Source organism: Hylobates moloch, unplaced genomic scaffold (genome assembly GCF_009828535.3).
Source record: "Hylobates moloch isolate HMO894 unplaced genomic scaffold, HMol_V3 SCAFFOLD_13, whole genome shotgun sequence".
Lineage (NCBI taxonomy): Eukaryota > Metazoa > Chordata > Mammalia > Primates > Hylobatidae > Hylobates > Hylobates moloch.
Window position 1 is genome coordinate 48,842,800 of NW_026652288.1, and position 18,483 is coordinate 48,861,282.

The 18,483-nt window shown below is 51.6% G+C and overlaps 1 protein-coding gene across 7 annotated transcripts; it reads right to left on the bottom strand.

Moving 5' to 3' along the window:
* Window positions 1-1,773: 1,773 nt before the first annotated feature.
* ESYT1 (extended synaptotagmin 1) lies at window positions 1,774-18,420 on the bottom strand. Of its 7 annotated transcripts, none has more exons than XM_032173418.3 (31): window positions 17,925-18,419; window positions 16,009-16,050; window positions 15,707-15,841; window positions 15,519-15,592; window positions 15,316-15,388; window positions 15,066-15,155; window positions 14,850-14,905; window positions 14,322-14,445; window positions 14,057-14,233; window positions 13,853-13,935; window positions 12,873-12,921; window positions 12,664-12,750; window positions 12,465-12,557; window positions 12,157-12,228; window positions 11,910-11,996; window positions 9,445-9,594; window positions 8,967-9,122; window positions 8,665-8,841; window positions 8,423-8,505; window positions 7,958-8,006; window positions 7,760-7,849; window positions 7,533-7,628; window positions 6,888-6,959; window positions 6,714-6,800; window positions 4,023-4,163; window positions 3,716-3,870; window positions 3,515-3,613; window positions 3,300-3,431; window positions 3,115-3,220; window positions 2,815-2,864; window positions 1,774-2,625 (listed from the first exon to the last, which is right to left on the bottom strand). In XM_032173418.3, exons 1-31 carry the CDS (start codon window positions 18,312-18,314, stop codon window positions 2,586-2,588), a joined length of 3,315 nt encoding a protein of 1,104 aa, XP_032029309.1. In that variant the 5' UTR covers window positions 18,315-18,419; the 3' UTR covers window positions 1,774-2,585. The 7 variants fall into 7 exon arrangements, 6 of the variants coding, with proteins under 6 accessions (XP_032029309.1, XP_032029308.1, XP_032029307.1 ...); XM_032173417.2 differs by having other exon boundaries at window positions 12,157-12,258; XR_004251385.2 differs by having other exon boundaries at window positions 2,815-3,220; window positions 12,157-12,258.
* Window positions 18,421-18,483: the final 63 nt, after the last annotated feature.

Sequence of the window (18,483 nt, forward strand, 5' to 3'; positions counted from 1 at the left end):
ATTGAACTCAAAAAGGTTAGGAAAGAGTAGGGACCCTTCTGGGATGGGAGAATTTGTGCCATGTCCTCTAGTTTTCTGGAAATGTAATTACTTGAAGTGATAAACTAGCTCAAGAATGTTTTCTTAAAATCACACATTACAAAATCCTAGGTTGTATTATCTGAAGCCAGCTAGAACATCAGACCTTGGGCTGCATGCCCAGCTAGTATCTAGAATTTTTTTTTTTTGAGATGGAGTCTTGCTCTGTCGCCCAGGCTAGAGTGCAGTGGCGCCACGTTGGCTCACTGCAACCTCCACCTCCCTGGTTCAAGCGATTCTCCTGCCTTAGCCTCCCGAGTAGCTGGGACTACAGGCGCCCGCCACCACGCCCGGCTAATTTTTTTTTTTTTTTTGAGGAGTCTCGCTCTTTCACCCAGGCTGGAGTGCAGTGGTGCGATCTCGGCTTACTGCAGGCTCCGCCCCCCGGGGTTCACGCCATTCTCCTGCCTCAGCCTCCCGCGTAGCTGGGACTACAGGCACCTGCCACCTCGCCCGGCTATATTTTTGTATTTTTAGTAGAGACGGGGTTTCACCGTGTTAGCCAGGATGGTCTCGATCTCCTGACCTCATGATCCGCCCGCCTTGGCCTCCCAAAGTGCTGGGATTACAGGCGTAAGCTACTGCACCCGGCCTAATTTTTTTGTATTTTTAGTAGAGATGGGGTTTCACCATGTTAGCCAGGATGGTCTCGATCTCCTGACCTCGTGATCCACCGGCCTCGGCCTTCCAAAGTGCTGGGATTACAGGTGTGAGCCACTGCGCACAGCTAGTATCTAGAAATTTGACAAGAGACCTTAAAAATTTTCTCTGCTCTGTTTTTGGAGTTTTTCCCCCTATGATTTTAGAGCCAGAGTTGGGGAATGGAGCAAATAAATAAGACGTTGCTCAAAGCCAAGGCTTGGGGTCCTCTTACGTTGATGGGAAGGAAGTGGAGATGGCAGAGGAACCAGCAGTGAATACAAAAGTGTCACTGAAAACAAGAGGCCGAGTTTGTAGACGGTGTAGAGTTTAAATTCAGTTTTTGCTAATTAAGCAAATTTCGACAACTTGTGGAACCGAGCAGGAATCCTTTCTCCCGAGTCTTCCCTCTTCTCCCAGTGGGCAGCATCCTAAGGTTTATATTTTTCAAGAGAAGATAGTAAAGTCTCCCTGAGGCAGTTATGAAATCCCCAAGTTCCTATGCCAGTGACCCTGTTTTCAATAGTTCACTCTGTCCATCTCTGTCCTTTCAATTGGCAGGACAGATGGAGCACAGCTTCCCTAGCTTGCATTCCAGGGAAGTTCCTGCAAGGAGCAGAGTTCAAGGTGTACAGATGATCGAAATGGGTGTATTTCTCAGCCCCTGTTAGATGGGCCTGAAGCCCTTTTGAATGTAGCTGAGCATGCCCTGATGGCACAGAGACACCAGGAGCCTGTGCAGTGGCACAGAGCTCCCAGGTTTACCAGGTTTAGGAATCCCTTCCCTGGAAAGCCTATAGTGGTCAGCAGGCAAGTTGGATGGGTAACAGAGTTCATCACTGTGACCGGAAATGAGTCTCACCTGAAATGCAACAGCAGCTACTTTACACAGGTCTCTTGACCATCCTCAACATTCTTGGTGGCTGCAACCTTAGTAGGCTTTGACCATTAATTAAACTGACATGATTCACGAATTGGATAAAGGCTTTTGACAGTAGGAATAAACATCAGATGGGTAGATTGATTCCCTATCCTTAAGGAAAAGAACCACAGCTGGTTTGAGTATGATGTTTAATGTAAGATACAGTGGCTTGGCAGAGTTGGTGCAAAACTAAAGAGTACCAGATTAAGTTCTAGTCAGTGAGTTAGCAGCCTAGGCACTTGGGCAAAAAAATTGGCCCTGCTGTCCCAAGTCCTCCAAAGCCCTCTCCGTATCACCAGCTAGGAGCTCCAAGACTGATATGCCACTACTTGGAGGCTTGGGTAGAATCCAAGTGTCCCCAGTTTCCAAAGTGACAAGAGACTGGCCCCAGCCATCAGAGCAGTAGAATTTTCAGGACAGGGTTGAAGAAAGTGGGGACAGAACTGGACATGGGGGCCTGAGCTGCTAAACATTTGCTACATGCAGTAGTCTAAGAGGCTCACAGCTGGAGAGGTTAGCCTGTCCACCCTCCCACCCATGTGTGGTAGGGAAAAAGGTGACCATCTAGTTAAAGAAAAAAAGATCCTTCCAAAGCTGTATTTGGCATAAGCTAATACCACTGCTAGTGCTGCCAGTGGCCAGGCACAGATACAGAAGGCCCTGAGGAGTTGGGAGGAAGGGAGAACAATGTGCAGGCAGAGCAGGAAACAGCCAGCTCAGGTCCCCGCCCCAGGGGCCCAGAAGGATAAAGGCTGTGCAGTAAAGGGAACATAGGGTTCTTCTCTTTGGTCAGGCAAAGGCCCGAATATGGGCCTGTTAGGTGAAAGGGCTGAAGGGCACAAGCTCTGCCCTTGGACCCTAGCTTTAGGCTCATCACATTGAAGCAGTGTTGGCGCGAGACGAAGGCAGGAAGACAGAGCAGAGTCAGGCTGGGACTCGCCAGCTCCTAGGAGCTGCCCTTGTCCTTGTCGTCCATCAGGTCATACCTGTGAAAACAAGAGGGCTCATGTAGAAAGATGACTCTTGTGTCATCTTTATAAATGAGACATGATCCAAGGGCTTCTCTACTTGATAGAATCAATGGTTCTCTCCTCAGATTGTATCTTTTTTTCCTTTCTTGTGATTGGAATTTCTCCCACTGAAATATCCAGACTATCCCCCACCCACGCACTCACCACCGGGCTACACCCTGGGAAAGGTCTGTCTCAGCTAGGTCCAGCTGCACCTGTGTTGGAGGATGATGGGGGAAAGATGTTATTTTTTTATTTTTTTGAGACAGGATCTCATTCTGATGATGCTGTTTTGAAATCTCCAAAGACCATGTTCCTTCATCACATACTCGTCCCAAACCATTGCAAAGGTGAAAGAGTCACCTCTAAAGGATCACGTGGGGTACTTACTTCCTCACAGGGACTATAACCTTGGTACCAGCAGCTTCCAGCCCTCACCTCTGTCCTGCCATCCTGCCCGCTTACCTTCCCCAGCAGCTCACGCTCTCTTGACATGAAGGAGGAATTAGACTTGACAGAGACATCCAGCTTTCGTCTCTGGGCCTCATCCAGGGGGAGTTCCCACTCAAACCTGGGGTAGGACTGGGTGTTAGGGGCCAGGAGTCCTTTCCAAGCCTGCCATCTCTCCACCTGAATGCCCACTGACTGACCGTTCATTAAATTCAGGACTCAGGGTCCTCTTCTTCTGTGAGGTCTTCCTCTTGGTGCCTCGGTTCTTGTCTGGCAGCAGCAACAGTGACACATAGGGATCAGGAGGATCGCGTCCATTCTGTCGAAGGGCCCTACAACAGGAGGATGTAGGTGATACGGTAACCTGAGGGAAGGGATGGGGGCGACCTGGAGGATAGGAGGGATGGGGTCTCACCGGCAACCATGAACAATGCTGACCAGCTTTCGTTCTTCACTGTAGTACCACACAGTCAGTTTCACCTGGCCCAGAGGCCTGACTAGAGCCTCAAGGGGACTGTGGAGAAATATCAGTAGGTCTGGGGAAATCTAGAGCCTAGTGAACCTGTAATACTTTTTATTTCTCACTGTGTCCCGCCTTCCTGTCCCAGCCCTTTACCTGTCAACATGTGTTAGGCGCTGCCGGAGCTCTGGGGCTGAGGAGGTGAAGTGAGGGGGTCCCCCCGAGAGCTCTGGTTCTTCACTCAGAGATGAGGAGCTGTGGCTGTAGCTGTGGCTATGAGCTTCCACTCCCGAGTGCTGGGACACCAGGATCTAGGGGTAAGAAAGCTGTGAGCTGGGCAGAGTTCTCTCGGTTCCCTCACTCTAAGGACACACCCCTCTGTTCCCACCCTCCTGGGTGTCCCTCAGCTGTGAAGGCCCTCCCCTCCTCCCTCTCATCCTGCCCACCATCTCCTGTCACTCACCCCTAGCTGTGCTCTCAGTAGCACCTGCCCCTGACCACTGCTGAGTGTAAACCAGCGGTCCAAGCAGAGCTGGTCAGCCACGAGGAGCTCTGAGAGGGGCAGGGATAATGAGCCCAGCACGCCAGTGCCCTCACCCCGAACCTGTGGGGCAACAGGACCACGATCAAGAGGCGAATGCATCGACAAATGAGTTAATCCTGGTGTTAAAGGTCCAAACGCTTGGACTCACAGGTGGTTTGGTGAGATTTCCCTTTGAGAAAGGCAGGGAAGCCATGGTAACAGTTGCTAGTCCCTCCCTCTGTCCTTCCTTCCTTTTTTTTTTTTTTTGAGACAGAGTTTCACTCTTGTTGCCCAGGCTGGAGTGCATAGCGTGCGATCTGGTCTCACCGCAACCTCTGCCTCCCAGGTTCAAATGATTCTCCTGCCTCAACCTCCTGAATAGCTGGGATTACAGGCGCCTGCCACCACGCCCAGCCAATTTTGTATTTTTAGTAGAGCTGGGGTTTCTCCATGTTGGTCAGGCTGCTCTCAAACTCCCAACCTCAGGTGATCCACCCACCTTGGCCTCCCAAATTGCTAGGATTACAGGTGTGAGCCACTGTGCCTGGCCTGTCCTTCCTTTCTTAACCAGAGTAGAGTGGACCATCTTTACCTCATAAACTTTCAGAAATTATTATTATTATTTTTGAGATGGAGTCTTGCTCTGTTGCCCAGGCTGGAGTGCAGTGGCGCAATCTCGGCTCACTGCAAGCTCCGCCTCCTGGGTTCACGCCATTCTCCTGCCTCTCTGAGTAGCTGGGACTACAGGCGCCCGCCACCACACCCGGCTAATTTTTTTGTATTTTTAGTAGAGACGGGGTTTCACCGTGGTCTCGATCTCCTGACCTCGTGATCCGCCCGCCTCGGCCTACCAAAGTGCTGGGATTACAAGCCTGAGCCACCGCGCCCGGCTACCCTCTTATCCCTATGCAAATCTTCCCAAAATGCAAATCTGGATATGTGACCTCTCATTAAAGGCTTCCCTGGCTGGGTGCGGTGGCTCACGCCTGTAATTCCAGCACTTTGGGAGGCCGACGCAGTGGATCACTTGAGGTCAGGACTTAGAGACCAGCCTGACCAACATGGTGAAACCCCGTCTCTCTTAAAAATTAGCTGGTCGTGGTGGTGGGCACCTATAATCCCATCTACTCGGGAGGCTGAGGTGGGAGAATCAACTGAACCCAGGAGGGAGGTTGCAGTGAGCTGAGATCTTATCACTGTACTCCAGCCTGGGCAACAGAGCAAGACTCTGTTTCAAAAAAATAATAAATAAAATAAACAAAGGCTTCCCTAAGCCTTAGGATAAAATCCGTATTTCTAGCATACTATTCAACAGCCCCTATGATCTTGCTCTGCCTGCCTCTCTGATCTATAATAAATATGCCTTCTCTCTCCTCCATTTTTTTTCTCAGCCTAAAGAGTTTTCCTGCTCTTCTTTTCTTTGTCCGAAAGAACCGGTAAATCTACCCTTAGGCTGGGGCGCGGTTCTCAAGCTTGTAATCCCAGCAGTTTGGGATGCCGAGGCGGGCAGAATGCTTGAGTCCAGGAGTTCAAGACCAGCCTGGATGACATGGCAAAACCTCATCTCCACAAAAAAATACAAAAATTAGCTAGGTGTGGTACTGTGCACCTGTTACCCCAGCTGAGGTAGGAGGATTGCTAGAGCCCACGAGTTGAGGCTGTAGTGAGCCCTGATTGCACCACTGCACTCCAGCCTGTGTGACAGAGTAAGACCCTGTCTAAAAAAAAAAAAAAAAAAAAGGCCGGGTGCGGTGGCTCACACCTGTAATCCCAGCACTTTGGGAGGCTGAGGTGGATGGATAACCTGAGGTCAGGAGTTCAAGACCAGCCTGGCCAACATGGCAAAACCCCGTCTCTACTAAAAATTGGCTGGGCGTGGTGGGACGCGCATGTAATCCCAGGTACGCGGGAGGCTGAGGCAGGAGAATCACTCGAACCTGGAGGGCTGAGGTTGCAGTGAGCTGAGATTGTGCCACTGCACTCTCTAGCCTGGGCAATAAGAGCGAGACTCTGGTCTCAAAAAAAAAAAAAAAAAAAGAATCTACCCTCAAGCTCAGGGGTCATCTAAGGATGCCTATCTCCAGCCTTTCCCTAGCCTGGCCTGAACCCTTCCTTTCTTCCCCACAGTGCCTTTTACCTCAGTTATCATTCTGGAAGTTTCATCTGGTTATTTTTCTCCCAAAACAGAGTGTGAGCTCCATAAAGATAAGAAGTCAATCTTTTGGCTGGGTGCAGTGGCTCACACCTGTTTTTCCTGCACTTTGGGAGGCCGAGGTGGGCGGATCACCTGAGGTCAGGAGTTCGAGACCAGCCTGGCTAACATGGTGAAACTCCATCTCTACTAAAAAAAATACAAAAATTAGCCGGGCGTGGTGGCGGGCGCCTATAGTCCCAGCTGCTTGGGAGGCTGAGGCAGGAGAATGGTGTGAACCCAGGAGGCGGAACTTGCAGTGAGCCAAGACAGTGCCACTGCACTCCAGCCTGGGTGACAGAGCAAGACTCTGTCTCAAAAAAAAAAAAAAAAAAAAAAAAAAGTCAATCTTTTATCTCAACTCTGAATGCTCTGTGCCTGGTTTCCTATCTGGCCATGGCAAAAATCTGCTAAATATTTGAAGAATAAATTTACAGTACCTGCAACTCTAGGCTCTCAGTGTGTGGTTTCCTGACGAGAAAGGAGGCACTCTCATCCCAGACAGGGGCTGAAGTTTGCGAAATAGTCTGGTGGAGATGAGGGCTTATGATCAGTGGCTGATACTCTTATTTCTCTTGTCCCTCCCATTTTTACCCTGCAGCATTTCTTCATACCTTGGTTTTATGAGAAGTATCTCCCACAGTGAGAGTAGCATAAGGGCTGGGTTGCTTGGTGCCTTTTTGCAGCTAGAAAGACAATACTGTGTTAGTCTTAAATCTGGATCTAGTTAGGCAGATCCCCCTCACAAATTATATCCACAGCCAGCAGCCATGTCTCCATTATTACTTGGCAGCCACTACCCCTGTGGCCTTGAACAGACAATTTTTCCCACCCCTGCACCACCCTCAGAAAGAGAGGGGCCATTTTTCCTATTCTAAATACTCCAGGACCATCCAAACCGGAGGGAGGTGCAAGGGCCAGGAAAGGCCGGGCGCAGTGGCTCACGCTTATATCCCAGCACTTTGGGAGCCCGAGGCAGGCGGATCACGAGGTCAGGAGATCGAGACCATGGTGAAACTCGTCTCTACTAAAAATACAAAAAATTAGCCAGGCGTGGTGGCGGGCGCCTGTAGTCCCAGCTACTCGGAGAGGCTGAGGCAGGAAAATGGTGTGAACCTGGGAGGCGGAGCTTGCAGTGAGCCGAGATTGAGCCACTGCACTCCAGCCTGGGCGACAGAGTGAGACTCCGTCTCAAAAAAAAAAAAAAAAAAAAAAAAGAAGGGCCAGGAAGTTATGGGGCACGGGGAGCGGGATCTCACCAGCAGGTCCTCTGCCCGCTCCATATAGATGGATAGCAGGGCCACGGCCAGCTCTGCACTCTTCTGAGTCTGGATCAAACTATTCACCTGCAGCACCTGTAGAGGGGCACACAGGGCTGGGGAGTGGTAACTGACACCTTGGGTTCTGGCATGTGCCTTGAACGCTAAGAGAAGAGCTCATCCTGCCCCACCTTGGGTCCCTTCCTTCCTCCAGTCTCCTGCCCTACCTCCTCTAACTCAGCAGCAGTGGGACGGGGGGTGAGACGCTCCAGGCGCAAGTGCAGGCGGCCAGATGGGACATCCTCCAGGGTCAGCCACTACGGAAGTAGGCAGAGTGAAGACTTGGGGATATGCAGCCAGGAGAACTATGAGAATGAAGCTTAGGCAGGATCAGGAGAGGTCGTTGACTCTAATTCCATGCTCACCTCATCAAGGAAGCCACTGTTTAAGACTGTGGTGAGACTGACTTTATACCTGTTGAAGAGAAAGATTAAGACAAAAGCTAGATGGTGAGAACCAAGGAGGCCAGACTCCATGGCCTAAAGAGCCCCAGCCTGTTTTTCTTTTTCTTTTTTTCTTTTGAGACGGAGTCTCGCTGTGTTGCCCAGGCTGGAGTGCAGTGGCGCAATCTCGGCTCACTGCAAGCTCCGCCTCCCGGGTTCACGCCATTCTCCTGCCTCAGCCTCTCCGAGTAGCTGGGACTACAGGCGCCCGCCACCACGCCCGGCTAATTTTTTTGTATTTTTAGTAGAGACGGGGTTTCACCGTGGTCTCAATCTCCTGACCTCGTGATCCGCCCGACTCGGCCTCCCAAAGTGCTGGGATTACAAGCGTGAGCCACCGCGCCCGGCCCCCTAGCCTGTTTTTCACCTAGACTTCTACGCTCTCACCTGCCCAGAAAATCATCCTTGTCCAAGTCCTTGTCAAAGACTTCAACTTCTAGCTCTTGGCCTGGAACTGATGTGACAATCACCTAGTGGGAGAAAATAGTGCAGATGAAAAAAGATTCTCTCCTTTTCCTCTGCAAATGACTGGACCCCCCAGTCAACTGAACCTCAGAGGTTTCTGGACCACTTTTGGGATTGGGGGAAAAATGGGGCAGAACCAGGAGTCACAGCCACTCAATTCTGACCTCAAAAACCTCATTCCAGCGGGGATTGAGATCTTCCCGAACAACATGGCTCCGGAAGCTTCGTCCTGCCAGCTTTAGTTTGACATAGGGGTCTGACTTGCCCTTCACCAATCCCCCCAAGAAACGGTCTTTGGCAATCAGGTCCTGGGCCTCTAATACATGGATCCGAAGCACATGCTGCAAAAGGGACGGGGGGTGCCAGATGGCAAAGGGAGAGAGACCTGTCAGAATCTGCCCTGAAACAGGCTTTGCACACTTAGCGGGGCAAACAGACCCTAGTCCTTTCCAGATAATAGACTCACCTCAGTCCCAAACTGGCTATCAGGAGTCGTGTGACAGGGTCGAGGTGGGGCATCCACACTGCTGCCTCTCTGGGGATTCTCACTGTCCACGTCCCAAGCACCAGGATAACCAGGCATAGTGGAGAAGCATATTTCTGATGAATCCAAGTACAGGATCTAGGAAGGGTAGTATGATGCTGAATCAAAGAAGTGCAGCTCGCCACCAGCAGGCAAGGCATGTGGGGTGGGGTAGAGGAGGGGCTGTCACAGGGGAACTAGGTGCTGCCCTGGCTGGGCTCATCTCTACACGGTTCCCTCCACACCCCCTCAACTCATAAGCCATTCCTTCCACTAGTCAGATCAATATGTTTTTGTGCCTGCTTGGCACTTCTACATGTATTAGCTCATTTAATCTTAGGGGGCTCCCTTACCTTACTCTTAATACCAAAGAATCAACAGGCCTTTCCCCCACACCTCAGTACCTCCTCTATTTCCATACCCTCATGACTAGTTTCATGTAGAGTCTGGAGTTTGGGCCAGAGCTGCTGAGCTGGAACCACTGGTCCAGGATGAGTTCTGGGGCAGTCAGTAGGCGGGCCAGAGGCAGTGTCAGTGCTCCTAAAGTCAGGGCCCTGGAATCATCCTTCACCTACATGCACAGGAGGAAGGACTGTAGTGAAGGGATTAGGGGAAAGGGAGGCATACTGTGAAAATGATAACATGGCTCCAGATTCATTCCTCTCTGTACCAATCACAAACCTCCTGCTCCACTCAGGGCCATCTTTTTTTTTTTTTTTTTTTTTTTTTTGAGACAGAGTCTCACTCTGTCGCCCATGCTGGAGTGCAATGGCGCCATCTTGGCTCACTGCAACTTCAACCTCCTGGGTTCAACCCATTCTCCTACCTCAGCCTCCCAAATAGCTGGGACTACAGGCGCATGCTATCACACCCGGCTAAGTTTTTGTATTTTTTAGTAGAGACGGGGTTTCACAGTGTTGCCCAGGCTGGTCTCAAACTCCTGAGCTCAGGCAATCTGCCCGCCTCGGCCAGAGCCATCTTTATAGTCCTCTGCCCAATCCATGGCCCCTTCCACCTTTGTTCATTCTGCTCCCACTATTTGGAAAGTCCTCATTCTCTTCCCTCGGCCTATTTAAATCCTACTCATCATTCAAGACTCAATTAAAATCCTACTTCTTGCTTCACAAAATCTCCCTAGTTACTCCAGCCTGTCCCTTTCTCTGACCCTCCTTAGTCCTACACTATGGATATTTTACTCCCACAAATTCATATGTAATTGTTGTTCTTCTGTTCTTTTTTTTTTTTGAGACAGAGTCTTGTTCTGTCGCCCAGGCTGGACTGCAGTGGCGTGAAATCAGCTCACTACAACTTCTACCTCCTGGGTTCAAATGATTCTCCTGCCTCAGCCTCCCAAGTAGCTGGGATTACTGGCACATGCCACCACACCCGGCTAATTTTTTATTTATTTATTTTTTTGAGACGGAGTCTCACTCTGTCACCTAGGCTGGAGTGCAGTGGCGCTATCTTGGCTCACTGCAACCTCCGCCTCCCGGGCTCAAGCAATTCTACCTCAGCCTCCCAAGTAGCTGGGATTACAGTCGCGCACCACCACACCCGGCTAATTTTTGTATTTTTAGTAGAGATGGGGTTTCACCATGCTGACCAGGCTGTTCTCAAACTCTTGACCTCAGGTGATCCACCTGCCTTGGCCTCCCAAAGTGCTGGGATTACAGGCTTGAGCCACCATGCCTGGCCTTAGTTCATATGTACTTGTTCTTGAATGATTTTATATATGTGTGTCTTGTCTATGAAACTGAAACTGGCCAGTAAGCATTGTGAAGGCAGACACTATGTTTTGTGCTTTTTCTATGACCTTTAAAATGCCGAATGTTGGGCCGGGCACGGTGGCTCACGCCTGTAATCCAAGCACTTTGGGAGGCTGAGACGGGCGGATCACTTGAGATCGGGAGTTTGAGACCAGCCTGACCAACATGGAGAAACCCCGTCTCTACTAAAAATACAAAAAAAATTAGCCAGGCGTGGTGGCACATCCCTGTAATCCCAGCTACTCAGGAGGCTGAGGCAGGAGAATCACTCGAACCCGGGAGGTGGAGGTTGTGGTGAGCCGAGATCACACCATTGTACTCCAGCCTGGGCAACAAAAGTGAAACTCTATCTCAAAAAAAAAAAAAAAATGCTGAATGTTAGCAATTTTATTGAGGCATAATTTACATACCATAAAATCACTCATTTTAGGTACCACGCCCAGCCTCAGAATAATTTTTTATAATTGGGAATCGTATACCTAAAATGAGTGATTTTATGGTATGTAAATTATGCCTCAATAAAATTGTTAACATTCAGCATTTTAAAGGTCATAGAAAAAGCATGAAACATAGTATCTGCCTTCACAATGCTTACCGGCCAGTTTCATAGACAAGACACACATATATAAAATCATTCAAGAACAAGTACATATGAACTAAGGCCAGGTGCAGTGGCTCATGCCTATAATCCCAGCACTTTGGGAGGCTGAGGCAGGCGGATCACCTGAGGTCAGGAGTTCGAGACCAGACTGGCCAGCATGGTGAAACCCCGTCTCTACTAAAAATACAAAAATTAGCCGGGCATGGTGGCATGTGCCTGTAATCCCAGCTACTCGGGAGGCTGAGGCAGGAGGATTGCTTGAGGTGGAGGTTGTGGTGAGCCGAGATCGCACCACTGCACTCCAGCCTGGGCAACAGAGCAAGACTCCATTTCAAAAAAAAAAAAAAATTATTCTGGAGTGACAGTTGGGGAACAGTGGAGAGATATTCAGGGAGGTGGGGAGTCTACCTGGATGGATTAAAAATCAGAATCAAGGGAAAAGAAGGAGAGGAGAAATGGTACAGATCTGGGAAGACACAATAGGGTATTCAGGAGGGGATGAAGAGGTGATTATCTCACTTGCACATCGAGCTCCTGGCTTTGAGGGTCTTGTAGGAAGAACCGGAACGCTTCCTCCCACACTGGGCAGTTGGTACTATAGACAGCCTGGAGATGTAGAGGAGAGATTAAGGGTGTATACCACAGCACCACTCCTGTTTCTGCAGAAAACCCCGGCACGTAACAGGCATTCTAAAGGGGAAACCATCCCAAGAATAGGCCTCTCCCTGTCCTACCTGGCCCCCCACAATGATGTCCTGGCCCTCACCTTGCTCTCCTGAGTCACATCCTGAATTGACAGTTGTACCATAGGGTTGGGTTCCTTGTTCCCCTTCTTCAGCTGTGGTGGGTACAATTCAGAGGTCACCATCTTGGGGGATTTGGTTTTGGTTTTGGTGAAGGAAGGTGGGATCGCATCAGAATCCTTTCCCTGAGATGGATCTGATCCCCTCCCTGGGACCCTTGTGTTACATGCTGATACTTCTGGAGCAAAGCAGGCAGGGACACTTGCATCCTCAGCAAGGCAAGGTTGGGGAATGCTACATCCAGGGCTCCTGTTCACCCAGCCAAACTCACAGGAAGATCCTGGGCCCGATCCAGGTAGATAACTAAGATGGCAGCTGACGGGGGCTCTGGTCGAGAGGAGACTCCCCGATTCCACTGTAGAACCTGGGGAGGGGTGGTAGTAGTCAGATCTTGGTCCCCGTTCCAAGTCCCCTACACTTCCAGCTACCTATTTCTCCCCTGCCAGCTTCCTATTTCCCATGTGGCTTACCTGCTCCAGTTTCTCTGCATCTGACAGAAGTGACAGCCATTCTAGCCTCAAGTGAACTTGGCCTTGCCCACCTTGTAGAGGGAACCACTAGAAGAAATTGAGATGTAGTAGAGATCAGATACCTGCTCAACTACTTCCCTACCAATGTAGCAACTACCGTCTACCCAAAGGGTGAGATCAGCCCACACCTTCCTCTTCTCCCAACTTACATCATCCAGAACGCCAGCCTGTAACACCTTCCCTACATCCAGCTTCATTCTGGGGGTGGGGAGGGGAGAGGGTAGTGAAAGGAAGAAAAGGGGAGTGTTGTAATTAGCAGCATGTCAGTGGCCCTCCACTCACGCATCCAGAAATGACTGGCAGATCTCAGACTCCCTTCTTCCTCTCAGAAGATATTCACCTGCATGCGTGAGTACGTGCATGGTAGGGGCTGGGGATGGGGAGGTTAGGAAGGAAAATGATACATGATTCCCAGGTCCAGAAAGTGAGTATAATTACCTCCAGAACCTCGGTAGCACGGGCTTTTTTTTAATTATTTTTATTTTATTTATTTATTTATTTTTTTGAGACGGAGTCTCGCTTTGTCGCCCAGGCTGGAGTGCAGTGGCACGATCTCGGCTCACTGCAAGCTCCGCCTCCCGAGTTCACACCATTCTCCTGCCTCAGCCTCCCGAGTAGCTGGGACTGCAGGCGCCCACCATCACGCCCGGCTAATTTTTTGTATTTTTTAGTAGAGACAGGCTTTCACCGTGTTAGCCAGGATGGTCTCGATCTCCTGACCCTGTGATCCACCTGCCTCGGCCTCCCAGAGTGCTCGGATTACAGGTGTGAGCCACCGCGCCCGGCCCTTATTTTTATTTTTTTTCTTTAGAGATGGAGTCTCGCTCTGTTGCCCAGGCTGGAGTGCCGTGGCGTGATCTCGGCTCACTGCAAGCTCCTCCTCCCAGGTTCACCCACCATTCTCCTGCCTTAGCCTCCCAAGTAGCTGGGAGTACAGGTGCCCGCCACCACGCCTGGCTAATTTTTGTATTTTTAGTAGAGACGGGGTTTCACCGTGTTAGCCAGGATGGTCTCAATCTCCTGACCTCGTGATCCACCCGCCTCGGCCTCCCAAAGTGCTGGGATTACAGGCGTGGGCCACCGTGCCCAGCCAGCATGGGCTTTAGAATCCCAACAGGCAGAATCTCACCTGCCCAGAAAGTCATCTTTATCTGGATCCTTGTCGAACACCTCCACTTCAATCTCCTGCCCTGGGACCTCGTGTACCATCACCTGGGGAACACAGAAGGCTGAGTGTCTCGTGGGGCTGCAGCTGTGAGGATCATCCAATCAGCATCTTCTCTCACAACCTCCTGGGGCTTCCCCATTTCACAGAGCTGCTCAACTCTCCCACCTCATAAGTCTCTCCCCACTGTGGGTTGAGTTCTTCATCAATGACACGACTGCAGAATGTCTGGGTACCCAAACGCACAAGTGCATATGGGTCTGACTTGCCCTCAATCAGGCCCTTCACATATTTGTCCTTGGAACTCAGCCCTCGAGCAGCCAGCAGGTGAATTCGAATAATGCCCTGGAGGAAGGAATCAGATGGTGAGAAACTAAGGACCCAGCAAGGGGTTCCTGAGAGAAGGATCTGTCTAGTTGGGGAAAGGCCATACCCTGGGCAGAGGGGAACGCAACTGAGCCACATCTTGAAGGTCAGGCACAAGGGGCACCAGTAATCGGTTGGGCAACACGAGGAAGGCAGCAATGGAGTCCATGATCATGGTGTCAGAGAGTGAGCTGAATGGGGGAGTAGAAAAGAGTGGGTATGGCCTCAACTTCCAATTTTCTCCTAACCCCAACTATGTTTCCCACACCCAAGAGAGACTTAAAGCTGTAAGAAAGTCCTTTTGTGAAAATCCTTTGTGCTACTCTTCTACCCTAATTCCCCACCTACTGCTCTCTCCCTTCTTCACTGCCATCCCCATTGCCTTTTGCAGTCTTCAGCCCTCTTCAGTCCCTACCTGCTCCCCCAACCCGAAGAAAATTCACAGTATCAAACTTTCCAGGGGTATTTTTCTTCACTCCCCAACTGAACTTGAGGCTCCTAGAGGACACAAGCAGCATCTTTGACTGCTCTGTGTCCCTTAAACCCCCAACCCAGGGCTGGAACACTCAGCAGGTGCTCAGTAAGTCCTTGATACCTAAGTCCTGGGATATCCAGCAGGTTGGTCATCCCTGTCCAGTTGATGTCTAGGGTCTGGAGGGAAAGAGCAGGGGTCAGGACAGATCCCATGGGGTGTGGTCATACCCATCCAACAGTTGCCGGAACCCCTCTCATTCCCCATCACTGGCTGCCCTCATCCTCCCAGTCCTCTGTTTCTCCTGCTTCCCCATACCCCTTCCTTGTTTTCCCTTACCGGGCGTCGGATGAAGAACATTGACACAGCCCCCACGATGGGAAGGTCCCCAATGAGTGGCTCCAGAATCACCCGCAAAACGCCATGTAGCTGAGGCAAGAAGAGAAAATCAAAGCTTTTCCCCAGAAAAGTCCCACTTCTGTCCTCCCAGACTTTCTCAGCCTTGGTCTTTCCAACCTTGCACTTCCCCATATCCCATGAAACGCAGGTCAAACATTTCCTATTATGTGGCCCCTGACATCTGGCCTACCTGCATGCCCTTGACTCCTGCTTTGCAAAAATATTTCTTCACTTCCACATCAATCTGCACATCACCTACATAGCTATGGATTGATAAAGAAGAGAACCAAGAAAGTTAGTCCTTGGCTGAAGTTGCGGGGAGGGGGAGTGAAGTAGCCTGGACTGACCAGGACACATTGAAGGGGAAGCAGTAAGAGTGGTGAGTGGTATTACCTGATGTTCAAGTCCAGCAGGATCTGCTCTTTTCTCTGACCTGGGTGAACCTTGACTCCAATGATGCGCAATGGCTAAGGAGAGAGAAATTCCTGAGAGAGGGGAGGGAAACGGAGAAGTACCTCAGTCTACTCCGAGCCATTCACCCTCCCTAGCCCACCTCCTCACTTTCCCTCCTCCACACATACCTTTTCGCCCAGTTCCACTCGTGTAAATGTAAATGTTTGCAAATGGGGGTTAGATCCCCTAACAGCGGGAGCCACAGTTTCAGCCAGAAGCTTCTCCATATACTGGCCCAGGAAGGGCCAGACCTGGGCCACAATCTGGGAGGAAAGGGAGATGGTCAGAGGAGAGCCTAGTCTTCCCTCTCAAGGCAAGTTCCTTCAGAATCCTCCCCACGGAGAGCACTGAGGGTTGAGGGTGGGTCTGGCAAGAAGAAACAAATTCCCATTCTCCCCTCATGAAGACTAAAAATCAAATCAGTCCTCACCTTATTGAGCCATTCAGCCTTTTCCACGTCTGGGAAGCTGACCTGGAGGCAGGGAAGGCAGAGACAGTCATGTGCACACCCTCGCCTCTGGTTTCCTACTAAGATGCTGGTGGTGTGCCGCAGAGGAGAGGGAGTGTGTAAGTGTGACAGACTCCTCACACTCAGGGTGGGCGAGGGGCTGGGATGCCGCAAAGGTTCATTCCTCACAGAGTTTGGGGGCTGAGGTCTCTCTAATAAGGGGAGCTGATAGGGTAGAGGTCACACTGTTGCCCTGTGGATAGCTCAGGGACGTGGTGAAATGACAGCTGCTGAGAGAGAGAGGAGCTGGAGGAGGAGAAGGGCACATTCTTTCTGGAGGGGGAGGTCCAGTCAAATTGGAGTTTGAGGGAATCCTGGGATTTAAAAAGTCGTGGTTCCAGGCTGGCCGCGGTGGCTCACATCTGTAATCCCAGCACTTTGGGAGGCCGAGGCCGGCGGATCACGAGGTCAGGAGTTCGACACCAGCCTGACCAACATGGTGAAACCCTGTCTCTACTAAAAATACAAAATTAGTCGGGCGTGGTAGCGCATGCCTGTAATCCCAGCTACCCAGGAGGCTGAGGCAGGAGAATCGCTTGAAGAGGCAGAGGTTGCAGTGTGCCGAGTTCGTGCCATTGCACTCCAGCTTGGCAACAGAGCGAGACTCCGTCTCAAAAAAAAAAAAAAAAAGTCCCCTTTTCCAGCCTTCTCAACTCCCCTCAGACGGGGCTTCTACAGCAGGAAGGTGAGGAGGGAAGCAAGTCCTTCCTTGAGTCAGGGAGGGGCCAGAAGACCTAATTATGCCTGGCTTTGTGGGTTTTTTTGGGGTGTGTGTGTGTTTTCCTCTATCTTTCTCTGTGTGACTCCTTTTAAGGAAAAGGACACCTGCGCTTTGTATCGGGGGTAGGAAGATTGGTTTCCATGATGATGAGGAGGAGACAAACACTTGCTGCCTAGGCTACAGGTCCCCTAGGGCCATTTTCCCCTCTTTCTCCTCCCCTTTCCAGTCCAGGGCCTGGGAAGCTTGGCTGTGTCTGCCTAGTGTCAATTTTGATTCCTCTCTGCTGCCATTCTCCCCCTAGACTGGCACCTCTGCTGGGAGGGGCCGGGTAACGGGCTTCGCCTCTGCAAGACTAAAGAGAAGGCATCCGCCTCAGCACAGGAGACGTGGCCGCCGCAGAAATAAGGGTCTCTGGCCCAACGGAACAAGCGCAGCCCACAGTCCGGAAAAGGGTGTGGCCGGCCGAGGGGTGGGGGGGAGTGTGGGCCGCGGGCACTGCAGCAGTCGCACCACCTCCTCCCGTAGCCCGCCCTCCGTCCAGCAACCGCCTCTGCCGCGCTGCAGTCTGGCGGCTGGAGGCTTGAAGGTGGCTGCCCGAGGGTCGTCCAGGGGCCAGGGCTGGGTCCTAGCGGGTATCCGGGGATAAAAGCGAGAAAAGAGAGAACCGTATGGCTTTAAGTAGGTAAAAAGTCTCGAGGAGGATGGGAAAGACTAGGGAAACCATTGAGAGGTAACAGGACCAGGATTTCCAGGAGCAGCAAAGGCGCGAGTGGCACCAAAGGCAAGAGGGACGTTCAAGATGGCTTGGCTAGGAGGGAGAGCTTCGGCTGAGACGGGGTCCCCAGATGTTATTACTGCTGTTGCCCAAGTAAAGGAAGAAGTCCTGATTCTGTGGAAGGATCCAGTCTGGGCATGCGAAAGGGTGGGTGGGGAGAGTGAGCAGTCGGTCCCAAGAGTGGCACGTCCAGCAGGCAGGCGGCTAGCGGGGAGAGAGGGGAAAGTCTGGGGCCCACTGTCCCAAGGCAGGGAGCTGACTCTAGGCGTAAGGAGGAAGAGCCCCAGGTGGAAGGGGTGGAAGGGGGCTATGCTGCACAGAGGACCGAGGGTGGTCGCTCACCCAGGCAGGTAGCTCTCGATGACTCATATAAAGAGTTTTCGCCGTGAGCTGCTCCTCGTCGTCCAGTAGCTGCCTCGCTGCTCGAAGGCTCCGTTCTTTCTCGTCGCGGACCCGGCGCCAGCCCAGGTAGAGGGCGAGGCCGAAGAGCACGAAACCCACGCTGAGTCCCACTGCCCCGGCCAAATACACAGGTATCAGCACCAGCAACCGCCTCCCGAATGAAGTCAGCACTGCCAGGGCCTCACCCGCCGCGCCAGGGCCAGCAGGTTGGCCCCCAGAACCTGGGTCTGGCTTTGCGTGACCAGCGGGAGGCTGGTCAGAGGGGTCTGAGGGAGCAGAGGGCTGGTCCATGGGGCTGGGGCTGGGGCCCTCTCCTGGAGATCGCTCCATTGTGCCACCTCTGGGAGGATCCGCCCGACCCAGGGACTGGCTGAAGGTTGCCTAGTCTTGCGATCAGCTCCCCCCGGCAAAACGTGATCCCGGGGATGGAGGAGGGGACTTCAAGCCACGCCCCTCCTTTCTGGCGATTTGGGTTGGTCCGCACTGCACAGACCAAGGT

What these genes read in the sequence shown, in the direction of transcription:
- ESYT1 (XM_032173415.2), bottom strand. Translation starts at nt 18,314, where the DNA reads ATGGAGCGATCTCCAGGAGAGGGCCCCAGCCCCAGCCCCATGGACCAG. An exon ending in ACATGAAACTAGTCATGAGG is followed by an intron (nt 9,123 to 9,444) that starts GTATGGAAATAG and finishes TACCCTTCCTAG; the next exon opens with ATCCTGTACTTGGATTCATC. An exon ending in AGCATTGTTCATGGTTGCCG is followed by an intron (nt 3,432 to 3,514) that starts GTGAGACCCCAT and finishes CTCCTGTTGTAG; the next exon opens with GGCCCTTCGACAGAATGGAC.